Consider the following 21,765-nt stretch of genomic DNA (forward strand, 5'->3'; position numbering starts at 1 on the left):
GCCTCATGTACGTTCGGTGCATACGCCCAAAAACATTGTGTACGCTATATTTCACGCAAACGGTCAGATGTACTACGTGATTTGAACGTGAGAAAGTGCATACACCCAATGCTCGTGTATCGGCCAGAGAAGGTGTGTCGTATTGTGAGGGCATGTGAGGTCCTGTACAATGTTGCGCACAGGTATGCCGTGCCATTTTTAAAGGTGGTGTAGCAACCAGCTGACCCAGAGCCAGGACAAAAATAAATGCACAGCCTAACCCAGGTGCCATACAAGCAAGGCAACAAATCATAGCTACAATATAAAAAGGTAATAGACAGCATTCAAATTTTAACCAATTATTTTATTGTTATTTTACTGATGTTTTTTAGATGCATTATATAATTCTGCCAGTGTGCGTTGTTCTGATCCCACAACATTTAAAGTTTCACACACGCTGTCCCACTCAAAGCTTTTGCACATTTTGGTCCTCCTTTCACCCGATCCCATCACTCGAGGACCATCAACCCCGCACGGGTAGAGACCAGGGGGGCGGTAGAGACCAGGGGGGCGGTAGAGACCAGGAAATGATGGAGTAGCACAGCAGACTGCAAACCGGCAGAAGGCGGAAGCTTTTGAACATGGCGGGAGGCCACTGCTAACAAACTTATCAGTTAATATCTTTATATCGTGCTAGATTTATTTAAGACAACCTAAAAAAATAAGTAATCATCTTTAGGTGTTTTTTTTTTTTTTTACTTAATAAGTATCAACAAACTCAACCACTCTGGAGCACCGCAAAAATTTGGACAGTATATTCACATATATAGACAACTGCTTTGATAGAATCATCATGAGTGAAGCAGACAAGACGCCATCCACCAAGAGGAACCGTGCCGAAGCTTCCCCAGGAGCGGCTTCCCCACACACCTGCAACATGGCGGATATTCTGGAGTCCATCAACACCAAACTGTCCAGGTTTGACGCGCGCCTGGCGCTGGTGGAAATTCTCCACCAAGAGTTTCAAGCTTTGCGAGAGTCGGTGGAGTTCAGCCAGCAGCAAGTGGAGGCACTCGCGGCAGAAAACACGGTCCCGCAGCATGAGAGACAATTTAATATTTGCAGGTATTCCAGAGAAGGCAGACGAGGACCCCGACTCTACAGTAAAATCATTTATACAAATTCACCTGAAAATCTCACAGGCCACCGTTAAAAACATCAGTTTTCACCACGTTCACCGCCTGGGGGGAAGCGGCCGGATGTGCGAAGACCCAGACCGATCGTGGCCAAGTTTGAACACTATAAGCATAAAGAGCTGCTAAAAAGCCACGGCTGGGAGCTGAAAGGAACCAACTTTAGCATCAACGACCAGTTCCCCAAAGAAATCCTGGAGCGACGCAAGGTCTTGTTCCCCATCCGCAAGAGTTTCATTCAAGCAGGTTCCCGGGCTGTAATCTCAGTGGACAAACTCTACGTGAACAGTCAACTTTACTGCGACACAAACACAACACCATGGCTGTTCTAAACAGGTGAACTGTATCAACACCGACACCGACATCAACTCTTTATAACACATTACTTTTCACCTAGAACAATAAGACATGTCTAAGTTTAAATAACTAATGCCGGTCTAATTAGCATCGTACCGCATGTTTTCCTTCATAAGTCTTAGTTATTTATTCTTTTTTTTGTCGTATATGCACTCTCAATTTACATGTCACCTTCTCCCTTTCCGTCTCCTTTTCTCTTTCTGCACTCATCCAGCGATTTGTTCACCCACTTTCAAGACTGCAATGTAATGTATGCGCACACACACACACATACATGCAGCTATACAAGACAGACCCAAACAGACATACAGCACAGTCTTACACTAACACACAGGAGACACACACACACGACCGATTCATGCAGGCACAGACACATACACACAGACATTTAGCGCAGACTAGGGATGTCCCGATCCAGCTTTTTGAACTTCCGATCCGATACCGATATTTATTTGCACTTCCGATCCGATACCGGCCGATACCGATACCGGCCTATCCGAGCATGTATTAAAGTTTAAAGTTATTTAGCCAACTTACTTTGTTGTCAAACTCATGTTGAAAAGCGTTTTACTCTTGATAACAAGTAGCCAGCTGAATTAGGTGTGTTTGAATAATACACAATGGTTGGTAAGGAGAAACTGACCTGTTTATTTAGCAATTAATAAACTCAAAATAGACAAAATATTAAATAACAAACAGAAATAGCGTCAGTAAACCAAGGATTAAAAAGCCACAAGTGCAAATAATATTGTAAATTATATTGAAGAAAAAAAAACACACAACCTGAGTGGAAAATAGTCTATTATTAACATTAACATTAACATCCATCAGTGCTCTTGAACAAGTGTAAACCAAAGCTAAAAAAAAAAATCTGTGCACATATCGTAAACTAATTAAAAGCAAAATGCCTTCTACTCCACACTTTGCTGCTCCATCCCCATCTATACACTCCCTTCAATTCAAACGTTTCTGCCAGTGTTAGTTGTGTAGGACCTTTCTTTTTGTCTTCGGTTTTCATTAGAAACTCGTCATGTTGTTTATGGTGGTATTTCGCTAAATGCTTGATTAGATTGGTGGTATTAAAAGTTCTTACAGCTTTACCACAACGCTTGACTTTACTGTGGCATATGTTGCACTCTACCTCTTTGTCTTTGTCATCCTTTAAGGTAAAATAATCCCACACAACTGACCGATAACTTCAAATTTACACGGCGGTCCGAAATGCCACGGAGCTAAATTGGGGCAGAAACTATGCTCGTGTGCTGAAGGTGTGCTGGAAAATGCGGACCGGATTTTACTCTCACTAGCAAAAACCGGAATGGATTATCAAAATGGGTGCGGACTTTAAAAAAAAACTGGATCGGGAGTCTGGATCGGCATTTTCTCGTGTCTGCCGATCCGATACCGATACGCATTTTTTGCTAATATCGGCGGCCGATCCGATCCAAATATCGGATCGGGACAACCCTAGCGCAGACACATACACGAAACATACAACACAGGCATACAACACAGATGTGCAACACACACACCATTAGCAACCATCCAACACTCAAGCAACTTAACGTTGAATTCACTGAAGTTCGTCACATGGAATGTACGTGGAACTGGTTCGAGCGAAAAAAGAATGAAAATTTTTTAAACGGCTAAACGATTTACAAGCAGATATTGTCTTTCTACAGGAAACACACATGTCCAAGACACCCACATACACACTGACCTCTCCCCAGTTCCCACATTCATACTCAGCCTGTTACAACTCAAAACAAAGGGGGGTGGCCATATTAATTAACAGAAGGATAAACTTCTCCATTAGCAACAATATAACAGATCCAGATGGTAGATTTATAATACTTAACCTGTCTATTCTAAATATGCGTTTATGCATTGCTAATATACAGTGGGGAAAATAAGTATTTAGTCAGTCACCAATTGTGCAAGTTCTCCCACTTGTGCAATAAATTTCATTAAATACTTCAAAAAAGAATGGGCAACATATTTATATATATATATATATGTTTATATAACCAGGATATGCCAGGAACATCACTGGGGGTTCTTTGGGAAGCAGGGAAAGCAGTAATGTGGGGGGAAATAATATCCTACTGTACACATAAGAAAAATAAAGAAAAAACATTGGTATCAGAATTGGAAGAAAAAATAAAGTCTTTAGAAGCTGCCCATGCTGCTTCACCACAAGAACACACACTGAACAAGCTGAGAAAACTCAAATTGGAATTAAATGAAAGAATCGATAAAAAGACACAATTTTTACTGCAAAGTAAAAAAAAAAGGCAGAATTTTGAACATGGCAATAAATCTGGAAAATTCCTTGCTAATCAGTTAAAGCTTAATAAGAAAAAAACAACTATCTCCTCTATTAAGAACTCAACAGGTAACATAATTCACGACCCACAAAAAATAAATAAAGCTTTAAAAGAGTTATATAAAGCTTTATATTCAGATTAATCCATCTGATTCAGCTATTGAAGAATTTATTAATAATATAAATCTCCCAAAACTGGAAAACGAACAAGTTTCACTGGATTCACCACTTGCTCTGCCCGAATTACATGAAGCCCTACAGCAGCTACCAAATAACAAAGCTCCAGGATGGATTTCCGGTAGAATTCTACAAAGAATTATGGTCTGTGCTAGAACCAACCTTTTTTAGAATGGTAACTCAAATTCAAAATGATCACGTACTGTCCCCAGACATGAATTCTGCTAACATTAGCGTACTTCTAAAGCCAGGCAAAGACCCTACACTTCCTTCCAGCTAGCGCCCCATTTCACTCAAACATAGATCTTAAAATTATTTGCAAAGCACTTGCCAGAAGATTAGAGAAAATCACCCCACTTATAATACATCCAGACCAAACAGGTTTTATCAAGGGTAGACAATCAGCCTACAATACACTCAGACTAATAAACATAATAGATTACTGCACAGTTAACAAATTAGAGTCTACCATTGTATCTTTAGATGCAGAAAAAGCATTTGACCGGGTAAACTGGAAATATTTATTAGCAGTTCTACACAAATTTGGATTTGGCTCATCCTTCATAAACTGGATCAAAACCTTACATAGCTCTCCTAATGCACGGGTTAGGACAAACGATATCACTTCACAAAGCTTCACTCTGCAGAGGGGCACCAGGCAGGGCTGCCCACTATCACCCTCACTTGGTGTGATCAGAGAAATGTGCACTTTATTGAGTCCTACTGCTCCCCGGTTCTGGAATACCTGATCATATCATGTAGACCGGCGTGGCTGCCGAGAGATTTCTCAGGGGTCACTCTCACCGCTGTTTACATCCCCCCACAAGCGGACACAGACCTGGCATTGGGGAAACTACATGAAGCCATAAACAAGCAGGAGACCATGCGCCCCGAGGCTGCATTTATAGTCGCTGGAGACTTTAACAAAGCAAACCTTTGTAAAGTTGCTCCTAAGTTCTTTCAGCACATCACATGCAGCACGCGGAAAACACACACGCTGGATCACTGCTACACACCCCTCCGGAACGCCTACAAAACCCTCCCCCGTCCTCCGTTTGGCAAATCGGATCACTCCTCCATCCTTCTCCTACCCACCTATAAGCAAACACTGAAACGGGAACCGCCCACTACCAGAGAGGTTCGTCTGTGGTCGGACCAATCGGACTCTATACTCCAGGACTGTTTTGATGACGCTGACTGGGAGATGTTTAGGGAAGCGTCCAACAATAACGTCAACGAATATACAGACTCAGTTACTGGATTCATCAGAAAATGTATAGAGGACGTTGTGCCGACAAAAACCATCCGTGTTTACCCCAACCAAAAACCCTGGCTCAACTGTGAAGTCCGCTCCACTATTCACGCGCGCACATCTGCATTTAAATCCGGAAATGCTGTGGAATACAAACAAGCGAGCTACGCTCTTCGCAAGTCCGTCAAAGCAGCGAAACGCGACTACAGAGCCAAAGTGAAGACACAGTTTAAAAGCAACAGTGCAAGGAGTTTGTGGCAGGGGTTAAACACTATCACAGACTTCAAAACAAAACCTCGCGGAGCAACAAACATCCCAGCTGCGCTTCCGGACGAGCTGAACGCGTTCTATGCCCGCTTTGAGGTAAACAACGCTGCGCCTCTAGGAAACGCCCCCTCTACCCCTCCACCGCTACACCCACCTCTCTCACTCTCTCCATGGCTGATGTGTGCAGATCTTTTAAGCGCATTAACAGCAGGAAAGCAGCCGGACCTGACTGCATCCCTGGACGGGTCCTCAAAGTCTGTGCTGATCAGCTCGCGGGAGTGTTCACAGACATTTTTAATCTCTCTCTCTCAGTTGTGCCGGAGTGTTTCAAAGAGGCCACTATTGTGCCAATTCCCAAGGCCCCCAGCACATCTTGCTTAAATGACTGGCGTCCAGTAGCTCTGACGCCCATTATAAGCAAATGCTTTGAGAGGCTAGTGAGGGACTTCATCTGCTCCTCAATACCTGCAACACTCGATCCACTGCAGTTTGCGTACAGGATAAACCGATCCACAGATGACGCAATTGCCCTGACACTGCACACTGTTCTCTCCCACCTGGAGAAAAGGGACACATATGTGAGAATGCTGTTTGTTGACTACAGCTCAGCATTCAACACCATTGTGCCCTCCAGGCTAAACACCAAGCTCCGGGACTTGGGACTGAACAACAATCTGTGCAGCTGGATCCTTCCTGTCAGGACGCCGCCAGGCGGTGAAGATGGGCAACATCACCTCATCCTCACTGACACTCAGCACAGGAGTTCCCCAAGGCTGCGTTCTGAGTCCTCTCCTCTACTGCCTGTACACCTATGACAGCACAGCTAGAGACAGCTCCAACGTCATCATCAAATTTGCCGATGACACAACCATCATAGGCCTGATCTCCAACAACAACGAGACGGCCTACAGAGAGGAAGTCACCACCCTGTCAAACTGGTGTCAGGAAAACAACCTCTCCCTCAACATCGGCAAGACCAAGGAGCTGATAGTGGACTTCAGGAAGCAGAAGCAGGTTCACACCCCATCACCACGGTAGAGAGGGTCAGCAGCTTCAAGTTCCTCTGTGTTCACATCACGGAGGAGCTAACATGGAATGAACACATTACAAGGACAGTGAAGAAGGCACAACAGCGCCTCTTTTTCCTCAGGCGACTGAAAAAGTTTGGCCTGAACCCCGGCATCCTCAGGACATTCTACACCTGTACTGTGGAGAGGGTTCTGACTGGCTGCATCACCGCCTGGTACGGGAACTGTACTGTCCTTGAGCTTAAAGCCCTGCAAAGAGTGACACGGACAGCACAGAAGATCACCGGGGTTCAGTTGCCAAACCTCCAAGACCTGTACACCAGCCGTTGTCTGAGGAGGACTAACATCATCATTAAAGACCCCACCCACCCAAGCCACTGCCTGTTCACGCGGCTGCAAAGTGGGAAGAGATTCAGGAGCGTCAAGTCCAGGACCAGCCGGTTCCGAGATAGCTTCTACCCTCAGGCCATCAGGATGCTAAACAGCAAAACCCACAACTTCCACCCCCCACCATAACACACTGACTCATTGAGCACCAAACACAACACAGTAATAAACAACTCCATTCATTCATTCTTTTACACAAAACAATAAAAAATATCTGCCAACTGTACTAAATTACTTCAACAAAACGGAGCCAGCCGTCTGTAAATATGTAATTCTCCCTTAAATTCAAATTTTATATATTATATTATTCTATCCAGACTTTTGGACTTCTTATTCTATTTATATGTCTTCCTGCAAGTTGCACAAACAAGTTGCACAAACAGGGAATCACGCACAAAGATTTTCACTCACCCGTGTACTTGTACAAAGTGACGTGAAAATAAAGAGATTTGATTTTATTTGATTTTCATTCTCTTCATTGAGCCATTAGCAGCAGCAATTCGACAAAATGCAAATATTACGGGAATTAATACAGGAACCACAAACCATAAGATAAGTCTCTACGCAGATGATGTATTACTTTTCCTACAGAACACACAAGCTTCTCTTCCAAATACAATCAAACTTAGACAGCTTCTTTTCTATATCTCAAACATCTCAAAATTCCTATGGAAAAACAAGCCACCAAGGATAAGTCTGAAAACCTTGCAAAAGCCAAAACTCAATGGTGGCTTAGAACGACCAAATTTTTATAATTATTTCTTAGCCAATAGATTACAGTACATTTTAAAATGGATCAAATACGACTCAATAGACAGCCCATGGTTGGACCTAGAACAAGCATTCTGTGGGAAAATAAAACTCTCAGACCTACCTTACATTAGCTCTAATATTAAGCGTCAAGACTGTTTTAAAAGCCTTAATATAAATACCTCACTGACAGCCTGGTGGGAATTTCTAAAATTAACTCAGTCTTCACTCATCCCATGCAAACTAACACTCATTTGGGACAATCCAGACATTTGTCAGAATACGAAAGTACTACATTTCACATCATAGCATGATAAGGGAATAAAAAATTTAGAACATGTTATTAAAGATGGAAACTTTGTCACATTTCAGGAACTTATATCAGAATATGGAATAAGCAACAGTAGATTTCTTGAATATCAACAATTGAAATCGATCATTCAACAGAGATTCAACCGCAATCAACTGAATCTAGAAACATCAGTATGGGTAACTGAATTTTTTAATCTATGTACTCCTAAATTATTATCAAAACTATATAAATTATTGTTAAAATTTGATGACTCAATTTCCCTTCCAATAGCCAAATGGGAACAAGATCTCTCTATTAATCCAGATCAACACTTTTGGACAGATATATGTACAAATATTTTCAAAATAAGTAAAAACCCCAACTTACAACTTATACAATACAAAGTCCTTCATAGAACACACTATACAGGACAAAGGATGTTCCAATTGGGCCTAGCACAGTCAAACATATGCACCCACTGTACAGCCAATATAATGTTTGCCCTGGCTGGGGGGGGGGGGGGGGGGGGGGGGGGGGCGCTCAGGTGGTGCTGCCTCTGGTCTCTGGGGTGTGCGGGGGGGAGAAGGTGCTGCCCCCCTATGTGGCTGGCTTCCCCTGCGGGGCTAGGTGGCGGGACCCGGGGCACGGCGCCTGGGGCCACCCGACCCCATGCTGGGGCCCTGCCGCGTGGGGGGACCTGTGCCGCTGCGGGCGCACCACTGGGTGGGGTGGGTCGGTCGGCCTTGTGTCGGAGCGTCGGGTCTGGGCCTTGGGGCTCTGAGGGGCCTGGGTGGTGGGGGTGGGGCGGTGGCTGTTGGGGAGATCTGGGGTGGGCCGGGGGGGCGCTGGGTTCCGGACTCAGACCAGTGTTGATGTCTGTTGTTGTATGATTATTGCGAGATTGGTATGGTAGTGGGTGCCTACATGGGTGCGATGTACATATAGCACAAGGTGTGTGGGTGTATATGTGTGTGGGTGTACATATGGGATGAATGTGTGTGGGTGTACATATGGGATGAATGTGTGTGGGTGTGTACGTGCGTGAGAGAGAATATGTGTTTAGGTGTATGTGGATGTCCGGACCGGCTGCTCTCTGTGGTGGGGGTGGTGGGGGTCTGGGCTTGGATGAGGTGGTGCAGTGGGGTGTCCCCCTGGTCTCCCCGGGGCGACCACTCCCTGCCTCGAGCGGGGGGGGGGGGGGGGGCAGCGAAGCTCGGGGCCCAATGAGCCAGCTAGCAAGCTGGCTCTCCTCTTCCAGGGGACCTTTTCCTCTGGACCTAAGCATTTATGGGGTACATATGTCCGCAAGAGTGTATATGGGTGTGGGTGAATGTGTGTGGGGATGTATGTTGGAGTGGATGTACATGCAGGTGTATATATGTGAGGATCTAAAAGAGTGTGAGTTTGGGGGTGTGTGTGTGTATGTATGTGTATAAGGATAGGTGTAGGTGTATACATGGTAAGGGTGTATATAAGGGGGTGTGTATATGTATGTAGGGGTGTAGATATGGGGGAGAATGTATATATTAGTTTGAGTGTATGAGTGAGGACAGCTGGTTCTGGGTCGGAGGCTAGTCGTGCCTGGTCCACTCCCGGCTTCTCCCCTGTGATTACTGCTCTACTCCAGAGGAGTAGGCCCGGCTTGGTGCTCCAGAGCGGCGGTTGGCCCGCTCCCCTGGGGGGTTGTGGTTCGGGGCGGCTCGGGGCTCCTCGGCGGGAGGGGGGCCCTGCCGGGTGGGGAGAGGTTCTCGGGGGCGCGTGGCGCTGGGGCTTTGCTACTGGCCCATGGCGGGGGGGGGGCTCTGTTTCCTCTGGTTCCCCTGGTCTTTCTCTGCTTACCTCTGGCCTCTGGGGGATGTTGTCGCAGCTTTCTACCCTCGCTGGCAAGTACATCCCATGCATTTATCATATGTTGCACTTTTGTGTTGCACACAAACACATTCACATATACATCAGTCATTTGTGCCATATGTCTTGGGTACACTTTCTGCTCTTCTTTTTCAATTGAGCTGCTTGTTTTTTTTTTCTTTTATATATATATATATATATATATATATATATATATATATATATATATATATATATATATATATATATATATGTGTGTGTATGTATATGTATATATTTGAATATATGTATGTGTATGATGTATGTGTGTGTATATATATATAATTTTTTTTTTCTCCCCGCCCTTCTGTCTTTTCCCTTTTTATTCTCTCTCCCCCTCTTTTCTTTTCCCCTCTTTTCTATACTCTATCCTCCCATGGTCCACCTAATCCCAATAATTATCACTTCACACTATATTATATAGAATTGTTATTATTTGATCTATTATTTGATATAAAAACAAAGATGGGGGGTGGAGGTGGGCCAATAATAAAAAAAAAAGTTGTCTAAAGATGTCAGGGACAAAATTGTTGACCTACACAAGGCTGGAATGGGCTACAAAGCCATAAGTAAGAAGCTGGATGAGAAGGTGACAACTGTTGGTGCAATTATTCGGAAGTGGAAGAAGTACAACATTATTGTCAATCGACCCAGGCCTGGAGCTCCATGCAAGATCTCACCTCGTGGAGTCTCATTGATCATGAGAAAGGTTAAAAATCAGCCAAGAACTACACGGGAGTAGCTGAGTAATGATCTCAAGGCAGCTGGGACCACAGTCTCCAAAAAAACCATTGGTAATACACTGAGACGTAATGGTTTAAAATCCTGCAGTGCACGCAAGGTTCCTCTGCTCAAGAAGGCTCACATCCAGGCCCGCCTCAAGTTTGAGAGAGACTGGGAGAAGGTGCTGTGGTCAGATGAGACCAAAATTGAGCTCTTTGGCTTCAACTCAACACAACGTGTATGGAGGAAGAAAAATACAGACTATGACCCTAAGAATACCATCCCCACCGTCAAGCATGGTGGTGGAAGTATTATGTTTTGGGGGTGTATTTCTTCTAAGGGCACAGGCCAACTTCACCGCATTGATGGGAAGATGAACAGGGCCTTGTATCGCAAAATCCTGGGTAACAATCTCCTTGCCTCCACCAGGGCACTGAAAATGGGTCGTGGATGGTGTAACGCAGTGGTTCCCAAACTTTTTCTGCTGTGCCCCCCTTTAGTAGATGAGAATATTTTTGCGCCCCCCCCATTGACTAGGGATGCACAGATTCACGTTTTTCACTTCCGATACCGATTCAGATATCTGAGGCTTAGTATCGGCTGATACTGATCCGATACCGATCTGATAGAGTAAAACAGTTCAAACATTTTTTTTTAAACACAGACATAGTGAATTACAAGTTTATTGAAAACTCTGCACCAGTATAGCACACTTAAACACACATAAAAACATGTAAAAACAACACAACTTGCATTTGTTGCAGTCAGTGTAATTATGAATATAATATTGAATGTAAAATAAATAATACCAAAGAACCTGAAACTGACAAAAACAATAGATTCACACTTTGGTCAAACATGAAAAAAATTAACTGCAAGAAACCTTTGAAATGGTTCAAGAATTCTAAATATAATTTTAAATAAATAAGGAGATGAAATAAGAGAAACAGCAATACCTATGCGGCTAGTTTGCTAGCGCAGACATCACGCAGAGCACAAAGCATGTAACGGCCAGAAATATGTGTACTGTCTCTTTAAGGGAGCGAGTTGAGCGCGCGTTTGGAATATTGTTGTTTTTTTAGCTTTCTGCCGTAGACCGACTCAGACCACTGCTCTTTATTTTATCTTTATTTTATTTCTGTAAGTAACGCATTCAATGAGCTTTGGACAACTCACCAGTTCATGTATGAACAGTCAAGTAGTGCTGGAGCCCAGGTTTATTTTGGTCAACCAGCAAATAAACGGACTAAGTGGAATACCACCAGCGCGAGTACGAGTCAACGATTCACTTCTCCTCTGTGTGCTTCGTGTTTCACTCGTCTGTTAACTGTCCAAGTTCACTTCTATCCGGGACAGAGTGGATATTTAAGGTTGAACTAACTCCGAAAAGTGTTACAAGCATAGAATTAGACTGAATAGATCTGTTTTTATGGATCGGTCACATTGTCACCGATACCTGATCTAGAATTTTTTCAGATATTAATATCGGAATCAGTGCATCCCTAATATTGACACATGTGCACATGTTTTACTTCCAAGCTCCGCACCCCCCCCTGCAATAGCTCCGCGCCCCACCTAGGGGGCGGGCCCCCCACTTTGGGAACCACTGGTGTAACGAATGGAGGAAACAGAGAGGGATCCTTGTGCAAAAGTGCCGTGCTCTTTATTTGGCAGATAGGTACAACCAGAGAATGCGAGATGTTACTGCATAAACGGAGTATATCTAGCGCCGTTTGTTGGGAGTGGTCAATCCGGTCCGGGGTCGTAACGGGAAGGCAGAGTCCGTACGGTACCTGAGGGCTAGGCAGGAGACGATGTCGAGGGAACAGGCAGAGGTTAGTACACAGGAGAAACAGCAGAGTATGATAACGCTCGGTACTCAACATAGTTGGTAATACTTCGCGACTAGGTGTTGTAACGGCGGTGTATATGAATCCCTGGAATGTGGGCGTGGTGATGAGGAACAGCTGAGTCCTAATGGCCATCAGGTGTTATTCCTGACAGATGGGTCTTTCAGCACGACAATGACCCAAAACATACAGCCAAGGAAACAAAGGAGTGGCTCCATAAGAACCATATCAAGGTCATGGAATGGCTTAGCCTACTATAAGAAACGTCTGACTGCTGTGCTTGCCATTAAGGGTTTTGCCACCAAGTATTAAATGATGTTTTACTAGGGGATCAAATACTTATTTCCCTCAATGAAATGCAAATTATTTTTTATTTCTCATTTCATGTAATTTTCTCAGTTTTTCTTTTGATATCCTATGTGCCACTGTTAAAATAAAGCTGACAAAATTATGAGACGTTTCATTTATTTTTTTGTATTAAAACTTTTAAAATCAGTGGGGGATCAAATACTTATTTCCTCCACTGTATATGTCCAAAAGAGGGTATATGGGTGTGGTTGAATGTGTGGGGGAATTTATTTTGACAGCTGGTTTGTGATTACTGCTCCACTCCAGAGGGGGGGGCCTTGGGGTTCCGGGTTTTTTTTCTCCCTGCCCTCCTGTCTTTTCTCTTTTTATTCTTTCTCTCCTCCTCTTTTCTTTTCCACTCTTTTCTATATTCTATATTCTTATGGTCCACCTAACCCCAATAATTATCACTTTGCATATTGTTATCACTATATTATACAGAATTGTTATAATTGTCATTTGATCTGTACATAAAAACAAAGTTGTCCTCCAAAGATTGGGGGGGGGGGGGGGGGGGGCGCTTTTGCGCTTAGCCGTAATGCCACAACGTGCCAAACAAACACTTTTTCCGCGACTCTACCTCATTCAGGAGTGTCTCCACTTTCACATTCGGTGAAGTTTCTCTTCTTTCCCGTTTAGACATGGTTTGTGATAGATCAGAGAGGAAACTTCTCCAGTGCAGGGCAAATTTAAATGAATTTGCATATTTATAGGGGGGTGTGTCACCGTGTGCGCTCAATTCCACGTTGATTGGGATGTACAAAAGAAATGTGCATGGATTCCGGCCATTTCCTGGATTTGTACGTACGCCAATTTTTAGTAAGAAATCCACACAAGTGTTTGTACACGAGGCCCCAGTCACTACACGATGCTGGTGGAGGAAAACGTTTCCTGACTCGCTCCTCCAAAACACCCCAAAGTGGCTCAATAATATTTTGATCTGGTTACTGTGCAGGCCATGGGAGATGTTCAACTTCACTTTCATGTTCATCAAACCAATCTTTCACCAGTCTTGCTGTGTGTATTGGTGCACTGTCATCCTGATACACGACGCCACCTTCAGGATACAATGTTTGAACCATTGGATACACATGGTACTCTATAATGGTTCAGTAATCCTTGGCAGTGATACGCCCATCTAGCACAAGTATTGTGCTAAGGGAATGCCTTGATCCACCCCCATGCTTCAGTCTGGGCATGCAATAAAGTGTCTGGGTGGTACACTTCTTTGGGGCTTCTCTACACCATAACTCTCCCAGATGTGGGGAAAACAGTAAAGGAGGACTCAGAGAACAATACATGTTTCACATTGTCCACAGCCGAAGATTTGCGCGCCTTGCATCATTGAGAGTCGAAAAGGTCTTTCGATACATCAAATGTAAACAAACAGATAGGAAAAAGTAGGCAAAAAACACTCCACAACAGCGTCAGTAGGAAGCAGCGTCAGTAGGAAGCAACATCAGCAGGAAGCAACATCAGCAGGCAGCCAGCGTCAGCAGGCAGCCAGCGTCAGCAGGATGCCAGCGTCAGCAGGATGCCAGCGTCAGCAAGAACAATAGAATTGAAAAAGGCATTCGTGTGACGGACTTAGCATTGGAATTCAACTTGATGGTTGAGAACAGATTAATCCGATTTCAGTTATTTCTTATGGGGAAAATTGATTCAGAACTCAACGCTAATTAGTTCCAAAAGGAGCGTCGAGAAGTGATGCAGTCGAGTTCCGGGGTTCTACTGTGTCTTTTTTGCATGCTTCTACCTAAGAGGATTCCATATAAGCACCTAGGAGATGGTCTGGCTTGCCGGTGGATGTGCCATTGCCACAAGAGGATGCACTGATGCTAGCTCCTACCTGAAGGTACTGTGACTACTTGGTCTGGAATTACAACTATAACTATAGAACTACATTTGGGCTATAAATATGGACTTCTGCTAGCAGACCACCCAATGGAGGACAGGTTTCCTTGAGAGTCTTGGTCCTCCCAAGATTTCTTCCTAATACCAACCATCGCCTCTGGCTTGCTCATTATGGATAAAATTGTGGACCCATAAAATTGTAAAGTTGCTTTATGACAACATGTGTTGTAAAATGCGCTATATAAATAAATTTGACTTGACTTGAAAGGATCATCTAGTAATATCCATTCCTCCTCAGAGTAATGTTTAAGTATTTCTTGCAGGTCAGTGGAAAGTGGCTCACCTCAGTCATGCTTCCTAGTATGGATACCACCCCCCAGCATTCAGCAGTCACAAACCTTCTCTCAATCTGGCTTCACCAATAACCTCACATTTCGGAGATCTGCCTCCCCTGATTACTGATTATTTGCACCTGTTCATCTGTCCATTTAAACCAGTTCGTGCTACCAACACATTGCAAAGTACTGCCATGATGAATGAATGTTTGTAAGAATTTATGTAGCACATTTCAAGATACCCAAGGTCACTTTACAAGTCTTACAGGTATGATCACACCAGTGCTTAATTTGTAAATCAAACGATGCCAGAACGCAAACAGCGGCATGAGACAAGGGGTCACTGAGGCCAACAATGTCACCGGATCGCACACAAAACGCAACGCTTAGGCACACAAATGTCAAAATAACAAGCCAATTCATAAATTACTTTTAAATGATTTACGTGTGTTTTATAAGTGTTTTAAGTGCAGAAGTGCATTTTAAGTGCATTTTCAAGTACTAAATTCGCCTAAATTCCAGCACTTTTCAAATCTGAAACACAAAGCAACATTAAAATTGGTCAGCTAAATGTTCCTTCTCCTGTTTTTGAGGGCTGTTTCTTTATACTACCACATATTGTTCCGCCGTTCGCGGAGGTTCGTGCGAGGTGGGCGGAGTCGCACACCACAGTCACTCGCGAAAGTATAACTAGCTTTATAGGGGAGACACGGAAAGGCATCGCTAAAAGGGATTAATCAATTAATTGGTTCAACGCAGACACATTTCTTCATAACTTATAATTAGTAGGCTTGAAAGTTACTGGATCGAGGCAGACAGTTCCCGGAACGCACCCTTCAAAATGAAAGAGTTCCTGGATCCTGTTCCAGCAGGATCCGGCTCAAATTAAGCCCTGGATCACAACACAACTGCAAGAAGCGGCAGCCAATTTCGCACAGCATATTTTCTACCGGAATCCACAGCCCCCTGGGGTGCAGGAAGGGGAGAGAGGACAGACCCTAGTGACAGGGCACCACTTGGCATACGAGCACACACGTTCATGCACAGTCACTCAGTAACACACTCAGGGAGAATTTGTCAGGGAATGTCAATTTACCTTACCTCCATGGTTTTGGACTGTGGGAGGAAACCAGAAACCCTGGACGAAACCCACGCAGACACGTGGAGAACACAGAAACTCCACTCAGACAGGGACTTGAACCCAAGACCCCATTGCTAAGAGGCAAACATGCTAACCACCAAGCCATTGTGATGCCCTGATCACATGCATAACAAGTGTTTACTCCATTTGTCTCTCCAGAACTAGCCCATTTGGATTGTCTGCCCTGTTCAGTTGCCTCCTTGCAACATATCCTTGGAGACGTTTGACCGACCGTAATCCTTTATCTGCTCCTTTTGATGTGGCTGCATGTACTCTGGATACTGACCCTCGCATTCTCTACACCTTCGCTCTTGGATCTCCCTGCTGCTATAAACCTAGTCACCTAGTGAATATCTGAAAGCGTCTGGTTTTCAATAAAGAATTCAATAAATTAATCATACTTATTATTAAAAGCTCTAATGGGATCTGAGGTGAGTCTGTGTATCTTTCGTAGTAAAAATTTATTTAGGATTATTTTGATGGCTATAATTGAAAATTAGGTTGCCTTAGCAATGATAAGTGATCTGTGTGTTGAGTTCATCACAAAACTCTTTTGCTGATAGTAAAATCACAGAGCAGGAACAAGACAAAATTACAACAGTAGATGACCTAGACTGAGTCAGAAATATAAAGAACTGTGGAACACTTTTCATCCAAGCAGTTAACAGGAAGGAAGGACAGTACAACTAAGAGAAACTGTCAACATGACTAGTTTAGTCAAACATCAGATCCAATAAGAATCATGTAGTGAAAAGAAAGTTTCATAATTACATTGTGTTGACTGGAGTGTTGTTACTGAATCAATGTTTTCAGCATTGCTTTGTGATGAAAGTTGTGGTTTAATTAGGCCCACACAATTTGAATGTACAGAGTGAATATAAATCTTTCCAAAATGATTTGTTATATGGAACTGTGTTCAGGCATTTGTATGTTAATTAAAAAAAGTTTTCCAAAGGATTTAAATAGGATGGTAGGTCTTGGGAAGAGAATTGGCTGATCACAAGAGTTTCAAATTAATTGTATTAAATTCTGAGGGCTTTTGATTATTTTAAAGACAGGACAGTGCCACAGGGCAGTGTGAAAAGCATTTTTTTTTAATCCATAAAGCTTGGATATATAGCAATAAATTTATGCAGGATTAAAAAAAAAAAAGTTCAGATTGAAAGAAATTAATAGCTTTTTTTAAATGAACAGTTTTGACAATGTTTCAATGTGAATGGTTTATATCAGGGCTGTACTTACCCCAGTTCTGTCTCCAAAAGAACTCCAAAGTCTTCTCAGTGGCAAAGTGCTTCTTGACAGAGTAGTGCACTCTCTGGATAAGCATGTTGGACAAGCCAGCTTGTTTCAACAGGTAAGCCTGAGTAGGAGAATGGCCAAATGGATCCACAGCCCAGCCTGTCCTGGGCTTCACTCCTGTTTGTAACAAGAAGCAGGAACACATTTTGGTATGCAATATTAAAACATGTGCAAACCAGGTGCCTTTATATAAAAATAAAATTTAAAAAATGAACAAGTGAGATAATGTCTACAGAAACTTTACCAGAGTTCATTAACTTTATTTGTATTATGTGCCGGATATGGCTCGCGGGCCTCAAGTTTGACACCTATGCTTAAGATCAATACAAAAAAAGGATTTTTAGAAATGCTGGCCAACTGAAAAGTATGAACATGAACAGCACTCAATACTTAGTTGGGGCTCCTTTTGCCTGAATTACTGCCGCAATGCGGTGTGGCATGGAGTCAATCAGTCTGTGGCACTGCTCAGGTGTTATGAGAGTCAATCAGTCTGTGGCACTGCTCAGGTGTTATGAGAGTCAATCAGTCTGTGGCACTGCTCAGGTGTTATGAGAGCCCCAGGTTGCTCTGATAGGGGCTTTCAGCTCTTCTGCATTGTTGGGTCTGGTGTATTGCATCTTCCTCTTCACAATACCTATGGGGTTAAGGTCAGGCAAGTTTGCTGGCCAATTATACCATGGTCCTTAAACCAGGTACTGGTAGCCTAGGCACTGTGTGTCCTGTTGGAAAATGAAATCTGCATGTCCATAAAGTTGGTCAGCAGCAGGAAGCATGAAGTGCTCTAAAACTTCCTGGTAAATGGCTGCGTTGACCTCGGACCTCAGAAAACACAGTGGACCAACACCAGCAGATGACATGGGACCCCAAACCATCACTGCCTGTGGAAACTTTTCACTGGACCTAAAGCAACATGGATTCTGTGCCTCTCCTCTCTTCGCCCAGCCTCTGGGCCCTTGATTTCCAAAGGAAATGCAAAATATACTTTCATCACAGAGCATAACTTTGGAGGAATCAGCAGCAGTCCAGTCCTTTTTGTCTTTAGCCCAGGTGAGACGCTTCTGATGCTGTCTTATTGTTCAAGAGTGGCTGAACTCTGCAACAGCTGAAACCTGTGTCTGTGGTGGTTCTTAACGCACTCCAGCTGCAGTCCAGTCTTTGTCAATCTCCCCCACATTTTGGAATGAGTTTTTTTTCACAATCCAGGGTGCGGTTGCCCTATTGCTTGTAAACCTTTTGTAGCACATCTTTTCCTTCCCTTCGCCTCTCTATTAATGTGCTTGGACACAGAGCTCTGTGAACAGTCAGCCTCTTTAGCAATGCCCTTTTGTGTCTTGACCTACTTGTGTAAGGTGTCAATGGTCGTCTTTTGGACAACTGTCAAAACACTTGAAATATATGAGAAATGAATATATTTGTGTAATGAATTGGTATAATATACAAGTTTCACTTTTTACATAGAATTACTTAAATAAATCAACTTTTTCATGAAATTCTTATTTCATCACCAGCACCTGTATATGTAAAATGAGCATCAATTTATGTTACTATGGTGGCCCTGAAAGTCCATCACACTGCAAGTGGAAAACGCACTGCAAATACATCAAAATGACAATGCGTGCGCTACATTTCAGAACGCACTGCAAATCCAGTCATGACACAACAGAAGGGTTTCTGGACAGATCTATCTATCTAGCTACATTTTAAGAGCTTTATTTAAATAGCTTTATTACGTCCCCTAGCTAGCTATTTAGATAGAAACTAAGTTGTGTTAAATTGGATTTTATCAGGGTTTAAGCCTTAGTTTCACTCTAAATACCTAGCTAGCTACATTTAAAGAGTATTTAGCTCTTTACCCATGATATAAGCAGCAACAACATAAGCGATGTTATCACAGACGAGCTAAATGATACAGTTTGTCTCAAAACCATTACCCAAAATAGACTAAACACAACCTGGCAAGAAATTAAGGGAAAACCACTGCAGTTTTTAAACTAGAAACAAGAGTTGTGTTAGACAGTATCTCATTACATCAAACAGGAGTTAATTAGTAAAGCTTTTTAAATGTAGCTAACTACACTGAAAAAACTAACTTGTAAGATTTACTTGATAAAATCCTCGTAACAATTTGCACTAACATTTTTTAAGTAAATATTACTGCTGTAATAAGTACATTTTACTTGTAAAAATCAAGTAAATTGTACATACCACTAAACTTTACATCTCTAAATATATTAAGTGAAGGTTACTAAGTAACATAATACAGGAAGATGATCAAATCCTGCACCTAACATCCAGAGTCATGCAACAGGCTTGGCTAGGATGTATTAACCAACCAACGACTATGATCTAATAATACCTACTACTATGCTCATGACCCATCGTCTCAACTACCAACACTACTAAGAAGACAAGATAGATTTCACATACCCTATGCACACACTAGTTGCTTGAACAGAACACAGCATTTGCTACAATCTGATACTGGCTCCTACAACAACTGCATCTACTGAGGAAGAATTTGCTATAAATATGTGTAAGATATCCTAGTTTAAATATTTTCCTCATACCAAAAACCTTGAATGCTATATACAGTAAAGTAACATAATACAGGAAGATGATAAAATCCTGCACCTAACATCCGGAGTCATGCAACAGGCTTGGCTAGGATGTATTAACCAACCAACGACTATGAATAATAATAATACATTTTATTTCAAGCGCCTTTCAGGACACCCAAGGACACTTTCCAAGAAATTAGAAAACATGCAGCACATACAGTACCAAAACAACACATACCTAAACAAAAAACAGACAAAGAGGTCATTGGGAGTAAGCGATGTTGAACAGGTGAGTTTTAAGTCGTGTTTTGAAAAGAGGGAGTGAATCTATATTGCGGATGTCTGGCGGGAGAGCGTTCCAGAGTTTGGGAGCAGAGCGGCTGAAAGCTCTGTACCCCATAGTACTTAGACGAGCAGGTGGCACAGATAGATGAGTGGAGGAGGAGGATCTGAGGGAGCGGGAAGAAGATGTGATAGTGAGGAGGTTTGAGAGATATGGTGGAGCCAGATTGTGGAGTGCCTTGAATGTATATAAGAGGATTTTAAAATGTATTCTGAATCTAACCGGTAGCCAGTGGAGTTGTTTGAGGATAGGTGAGATGTGGTGAGATGAGGGCGTTCTAAAGATAATACGAGCGGCTGCATTCTGAACCAGTTGAAGTTTATTGAGGGACTTTTGAGGAAGGCCATAAAGGAGAGAGTTGCAATAATCAATACGGGAGGTAACGAGGCTGTGAACAAGAATAGAGGCAGTGTGTGGGGTGAGGGAGGGACATAGACAATTGATGTTGCGGAGATGAAAGTACGCAGTTCGGGTTATGTTGCTAATGTGGGAGTGAAATAAAAGAGTGCTGTCTAAGATGACACCCAGACTCTTAACCTGTGGTGAGGGGGAGACTATGGAGCTGTCAATCAGGATAGAGGAACTGTGAACTTTGGAAAGTGTGCATTTTGTACCGCAGAGCAATATTTCTGTTTTATCAGAGTTTAGTTTAAGGAAATTAGAGGAGAACCAGGTTTTTATTTCAGACAGACAATTGGAGAGGGATGAGGGAGGGAATGGAGAGCTAGGTTTACTGGCTATGTAGAGCTGGGTGTCATCTGCATAGCAGTGGAAATCAATGTTAAATGTGCGAAATATATTTCCAAGGGGTAGCAGATAGATGATGAAAAGGAGGGGCCCCAGGACAGACCCCTGGGGCACACCAGAAGAAACCGGAGAGGACTGAGACCTGAAGGATTTAAGTTGTATGAACTGTGTGCGGCCAGAGAGATAAGAGTGAAACCAGTTGAGTGTGATATGGTTAATGCCTATGGAAGATAATCTATTTAAAAGGATGGTGTGGGAAATGGTGTCAAAAGCTGCAGTCAGATCAAGGAGAATCAATATGGAGAAAGAATTAAAGTCAGCAGTCATAAGGAGGTCATTTGTGATTTTGATGAGGGCAGGCTCCGTGCTGTGGAGGGGGCGAAAACCAGACTGGAATTTTTCATATAGGTGATTTAGGGAAAGATAAGAGTTGAGTTGGGTCGCAACAATTTTTTCCAAAATTTTGGAGAGGAAGGGGAGGTTAGAAATGGGGCGGAGGTTATTAAAGTTATTGGGATCTATGCCGGGTTTTTTCAAAATTGGAGTAATTATTGCTGTTTTGAAAAGTGAAGGGACAATACCAGATTTAAGTGAGGAATGTATAATAGCAGTAATGAGGGGGAGCAGAGAGGAGATACAGGACTTGACTAAGACTGTGGGGAGGCCGCAGGG

The 21,765-nt window shown here is 43.0% G+C and overlaps 1 protein-coding gene across 2 annotated transcripts in view; it reads right to left on the minus strand.

Moving 5' to 3' along the window:
- The window catches only part of man2a1 (mannosidase, alpha, class 2A, member 1), an 81,804-nt gene that overhangs the window by 38,982 nt on the left and 21,057 nt on the right, over positions 1 to 21,765 (minus strand). For both annotated transcript variants that reach the window (XM_076988264.1, XM_076988265.1), the window contains one exon: positions 17,389 to 17,562. In XM_076988264.1, coding sequence (XP_076844379.1) covers positions 17,389 to 17,562 — 174 coding nt within the window. The remainder of the gene's footprint in view (positions 1 to 17,388; positions 17,563 to 21,765) is intronic.

The sequence above is a fragment of the Brachyhypopomus gauderio genome, unplaced genomic scaffold, assembly GCF_052324685.1.
Source record: "Brachyhypopomus gauderio isolate BG-103 unplaced genomic scaffold, BGAUD_0.2 sc61, whole genome shotgun sequence".
Classification (NCBI taxonomy): Eukaryota; Metazoa; Chordata; class Actinopteri; order Gymnotiformes; family Hypopomidae; genus Brachyhypopomus; species Brachyhypopomus gauderio.